The 6,000-nt window shown below is 46.0% G+C and overlaps 1 protein-coding gene across 1 annotated transcript in view; it reads right to left on the bottom strand.

Annotated features, from left to right (window-relative positions):
- Positions 1-6,000, bottom strand: part of GDPD5 (glycerophosphodiester phosphodiesterase domain containing 5) — an 899,605-nt gene that overhangs the window by 565,066 nt on the left and 328,539 nt on the right. The window contains exon 2 of the mRNA XM_086933859.1: positions 1,871-2,044. Coding sequence (XP_086789985.1) covers positions 1,871-1,987 — 117 coding nt within the window. The 5' untranslated portion in view covers positions 1,988-2,044. The remainder of the gene's footprint in view (positions 1-1,870; positions 2,045-6,000) is intronic.

The following is a 6,000-nucleotide window of genomic DNA, read 5'->3' as shown; positions in this document are numbered from 1 at the left end:
GCGTGCACTATACAGTGCTCTATTATTTTTACAGTATTCCAATATGTACTTCAATAGGTACTGATGAGCTCCGTGTTGTGCCCTCCAAAATTGCATTTATTTCAATGTATCCATATGTAAAAATGCAGCCCTTCTTTGCAGAACCCTTTAAACTCAATGCATTTCTCCCCTTAACAATCACCAGATTTGATGATACTTCTTTGTATGTACATCTACTCTGGATGAACTTGTCAAGGCACAAAAATGCATTGAGTTGAAAGAGTTGTCTGAAGGGCTCAGAGCTTAACATATGTATACACTAACTTTGTAGAACACAGAGTTCCGCGCAGTTGAGGTACAAATTAAATTAATATAGGAGAAATAACTCATTATCTCTGAAACATCTTACAGCACTTCATAGGAATTATTGTGCTTGCTGCAAGAGTGTGTACAGTAAAATATTGACAATTTACCAGATCTATCTGCACCAAGGTGTACAGCAGCTCACATACTTCTAGTTAAGGTTATGGAAGTTGCAACTCCTGGAGTTCATTAGCATAACTTTGACCCACCCCAGGCTTTCCCCAGGTGAAGAGAACATGTTCTCTTGAACCCGGTTGTTTTTTTCCAAAGTGAAACCAAATGCAGTTCTATACTATGGTACTGCCAAGAGGGCAGGTCCCTGCCCCCCTACTACAGCCGGCCCCTCTGTGATAATCAACAACGTGTTGCCACCTACTCCCACCTGATCCTCATCGGCCTGCCCCCCTCAGCCATTGAAGGAGTTTTGCAACTCCTCCGAGGGCCACTGTTCGTGCACCCCAAAAGCCACCAGATCCAAAGCAAAGATTAATAATACGCCCTGGCTCCCCTTTAATGAGAGGTCATCAGTACACCTTGCATGATATTAAACAACAGCAAATGTAAAAAGGTAAAAAGTACATCACAAATGCAAAGTCACATGGGAAAGGAAAGCCTTGCAGAAAGACAGCAGGGCTGCGAGATACATATACACCCAAAGCTCAGAAGTAAACCCTCTGGAGGTTCATGTCAAAGTCTATATAGGACTTGAAGCATATAGTAATGTGTGGAATCAAACTCCAAAACCCCACTGACCAAGCTCACAACCTTTGCACTTTGTAAACTGAGTAAAATACAGGTAACTTTGGAGGTTTTCTAGAAAAAGTTTCAATAACATGTGTGTGGGGAAAATGACAAGCTATGACGTAAACTTTATAGCATCGTAGTCCAGTCAAATCTACTTTTTTGGTATGTTTTCACTGTTTTACTTCTCAAGCTTTACGTTCCAGAAGTAAGCAACTTGAGTTTCAAGAAAAGCCATCCTCTTTTAGAAGATGAGTCTCGCGCCTTTGTAAACCTTTGAGTGCTCCACCCTGTTTTTGGGAAAATGCAGTCAATGAAGATATACATTTGAGACTCGTGGCCGAACACACAGCATCAGCATAACCCAGAAGTCTACGCTTGAAGATCAACATGGACATCCTAGGCCTTTGGAAAGATTGGCCACAATGCATCCAATTGCTGAAGGCAACATGTCTCTAACAAACAGAACATGCAATACCATCCAGACCCCAAACCCCACAAGGACATCAAGACTGTAGCATCACCCATATCAAACAATAAAAGGAAGGTGAGAGAGGATGCCGTGCTTCTAATGGTCTGAAGAAGGATGAATCTATATAAACAGTCCATTTTCACCTCTAAAACATTTAAAAATCATATTTTATCGATTTCCACTCTTCACCACTACCAGTCTGCACAATATTATCTACACCAATATAGTCCAATCAAACAACAGATATCCGTAGCATGATTCCCCGTCTCGGGCGCCTGTGAGTCCTACAGAGTAAAGAAAGATCTGAGCACCTACCTTGGTGGTATCGTCCTGCGACCGCTGGTACCGCTTCCAACGGCAGCCATAGATCCCGGTTAGACACGACAAACATAACTGCGGCTCGTAGTACTGGAGCTTCTGGTGCTTGACCATACTCTCCCCAGCCCTTCAGCGCTCGGCTATCAAAACCCCATCAGGCCCAGCGGCACCCTGAAAGCAAAGAGGCGGTCCATTAGTGGGGGGTGCACCGGTAGCCAAAATTGTACATCAATGGATTAAAAAATGCATACACGTACGAGTTGAGTGTCGTTGTCACCATATCACTCAATCTATGAATTAGCGAATACTTGTGTGATTTTTTTAAACAAAACACCATGATAAGCTACCAGAAGACCCATTCCACATCAAATCGCTGACATTTTGCAGGCTGGGAAGATTTCCTGAGCTTTACTAGAAACCTGGGGACACTGAGGCACACAAGCAGAAAGTGGTGAAGGTGGTCCAGTTGAACAATTACAGAAAACAGTTGATCGTAAGCACACTCGTTCAATTAGCTTTTTCACCTTTGACATAAAATTCGCACCTTAAAATAATAACAGAATCCAATCACCTATCTAAAATGAGGTAAAATATTTATGCTGTCAATTAAGAAGTTCAACATTCAGCATAGACAATCAGGTGTGTTTTAAGCCAGTAAATTCCAGAGGATGTGCCCCTGTACACTGTTGACCACTAAGCATTGAGAATGAAAAATATGATGGGGGCATTCTACAACAGACACGTATTGAGTACTTAACTCAAAAGGAATTTTACTTCAAAGTGTTTTCAGCTAAGTGCGTGGGATGACTTTGATTATGTCTCACTGAGAGTGCATTGTGAGAAATCTGGATTGGATCTGAGGTTACTTGATCCCAATTCTAACAACTGAGATTTGTTTGCTTGGGGTGCCCTAGGGCACCGTACTGTGGCCGCTCCAAAGGAGTGGGGGGTTGGGCTGAGGGGGGAGTACCCATTTGAGCTCTCGACTCTCATCATAGCAGGTCAGAGCATTCCACTGATTAGTTAGACTGGCATGGTTAGTTAAAAACGCAGAATTGGAAACGGAACAAATTATAGTAAAAAAATCAATGTCCAGTACTTTTTTTGTCTTTAAAAAAGAAGAGTACTTGAATAGCCACAAAAATAGGGGCGCCACACAATATAAAAATCTATTCAAGATACCAAGTGGAAAAACTTATTGGAACAGCCTCAAAAGGCATTACAAAATACAGGTGGTGAACATTAAGGAAAGAGCATAGTACCAACATACCCCAGTGGATGTCAACCACACCTCTTACGTCTGAGGCACCCGACAGCTTGTGCCAGTTGACCATACTCCTAAAATCACAACACCCCCAAACATGTCTATAATACACATGTGGTATACAATTATTAAAATGTCAGGCCTGCTGGTTTTGTTACAGGGTGTCACAATACATTCAACAGTAAGAAAATACACATGTCACCATTATGAACTGCAGGAAGTTACCACAACTATAAACTGATGTTTTCCTTAACTATTAAGAAGCCATGTCTACAGACTTTGACATAGTTGGAATAGCAGAAACTACGAACAAGTGAATATTTGAAGGCATGTCATATTAATTTCTTCTTTTAAACCAGATTGCTTAACAACAACAGAAAACACCAAAACTCAATGAGTGAATGTACTTGGATGGCACACTACATGGTCAGCCCCAGGAGTGTTCGAAACATAGAAAGACATTTCTTGGGATCATGAGCCGCTTGAAACTGATGTGAGGGACCTCTCTGGGGGCTGCCACACCCCTGACAGGCAACAAATTCCATTTATGTCTTCTAGTGGTGCCCCAACCCTTCTTATTTATTTATGTATTTATTTTTGTGTTTTATAGAGAGCAAACTTGACCCCTGAGGGTATTAGAGCGCTTTCCAACACGTTTAAAGTGCAGAAGTATACAAAATCAACAAAAGGATGGCGAGGGGCTGGGGTGCTGAGAACATAGGGAAAAAGGGGATACAGGTGTATGGTTACTGTGAGAAGGTGGCCTGATATGCAGTGCTCACTATTCTAGTGAACACTATGTATCAGTCCAGCAACCCTTATTGATGATTGGTTGTAAGTCAACCTTATAGACCAGCTATCCTAGTAGCGTGGATACGAGCAGTCTAAGGCTAAAGACTCGAGAGGGCGTGTTAAGCCAGCTGTTATACCACACATATATCCCTTGAATACCCAGTGAAAGGACACCACACAAGTGTTATGAAAATAAACAAGATATTTATTAAGAATCACAACAGCCCTGTACTCTTTATGAGGACAGGGTACTAAGCACAAAACAAAACTCTTACGAAAATACTTAAGTTAGCACAGTATATACAAATGCCCGAGGGGCACGGAAAACCATATACTCTGAAAGTGGAATGCGAAATTACTAGCAGGTAAGTACAGTACTAATAGGCTTTGGAATCGCTAGATCTTGACTATAGAATCTTCAGATTACTTCTAGGAGACCCAGGGGACTCGGGTGCAGAGTGTGCACTCTCACGCGGGATGCGGGACAAAGTCTATGGTAGCTAGTAAATGCAAAGTTAGTGTTCTCGGGCGAACCCGACCTGGTAGGTGGAAAACGAAAGTGGATTCGGACCCTTGGATGGTGAGGCTATGCTGGGGCACCGAAATGCCGAAGTTACCTAGCCCAGGGGCTGCAGCTGCATAGGTCTCAAAAGACGTCGGGAATCCTCGTAGACGGACCAGGAGCCTGGAAGAAAGAAGTTGCTGGCAGGCGACCAGTGAAGAAAGTTCGATGGATCCAAGCCTGGATCGAAGGAAGATGACACCTGAAAGCAGAGGGGACCAAGTTCGAGACTACTAGCCAGTAGTCAGGTGGCACCAGGAGGGCACCGGATGGTAGTCACCTCGACTAGGTGAGTGGGTGACGCTGTGCTCGCAGATCTCACGGACCAGGAGGCGTTGTCGGCGACCAGGATGGAGGAGCGAGCTGTCCCACAAAGATTGAAGCGGTCGGCGTCGCTGGACCCAGGATTGGGCAACAAAGCCTTGGCAAATTCAAGCCCACGCGGTGGACTCAAATGGCGTCTGGAGTGGACCAGGAGGGTCCGGGGTGCCTCTCTTGAAGAAGGAAGCAAGGGCCAGTCTGGAGCAACCAGACCAGCAGCAGTGATGTCGTCGGGCGTCGTGAAGAAGGCCACAAGCCAGCCGGCTAGTAGCCACACAGCGCGGTGAGCACGCAAAAGCAGAAGGGCCCCACGCAGATCGTGGAGATGCTGGAGGGCTGATCTTCGGTGCTGGAGCTGCTCAGGGTTGGGGCTTCTCGGACCCCAAAGCACTCACCAGTGGAGCACACGGTGGGCTTGTTGCAAAGAAGTCGTGCAGTCTTGGCGATCGTCGGTCCCTCGAGGTCTCGTCGCACTCACAGTTCTCAGCTTTGCTGTAGAGGGGAGTAGAGGTCAGAGGTGCCAGGGAAGCCGGGTTTCGTCGAGCTGGGTCGTCGGTTTCGTGAAGAAGGACTTGCAGCAGACCGCAGTGTTTCTTAGGATGGTGCCTGCTTGATGCAGGGTGACTACTCCTTAGCCACAAGGGAGAATCTTGAAGAAGGAAATCTTGATGTCTTTCGCAGAAAGTCGTGTCTTGATTCCAAAGATGATCTAATTTGAACAGGGGGCCCGCTCCCATCTTTATACTAAAAAAGGGGGCTGACCCGGTGACTAGGTCCTGCCTATGGGTGGGACTAGGAGGGGGGTGGTTACACCCCTCTCCCATGCCGGACTTCCCCAGGCCAGGGGCTGGTGTGCCCCTGGAACTGGTTCAGACTGGCCTATGCGTAGTGAGCACCGGGGTGCCACTCAGCAGTCACCTTCCTGTAAAGCCCTGCCTACCCAGGATACACAAAACCATGTCTGGGACGGTGCTAGCACCGCCCCTGACAGGAAACCCTTTGTCCAGGCTCCCCTCGCTGGAAGGACTCCCAGCTGCAGGGGGTCAGACTCGTGTCTGTGGTGGCAGCATCCATTTTGTGGAGCTGAGGCTTCAGTTAACTTTAACCGGGGTTCACAGTTACATACATGTCGTGTCCCTCTAGAAGGGTGGAATGCTAACCCCGTCGCCAGAATTGGCGAGGGGTTAG

This window comes from Lissotriton vulgaris, chromosome 8 (genome assembly GCF_964263255.1).
Source record: "Lissotriton vulgaris chromosome 8, aLisVul1.2, whole genome shotgun sequence".
NCBI classification, from domain to species: Eukaryota; Metazoa; Chordata; class Amphibia; order Caudata; family Salamandridae; genus Lissotriton; species Lissotriton vulgaris.
Note: the sequence above shows the minus strand (reverse complement) of the source record. Positions and strands in the feature narration are given on the sequence as shown.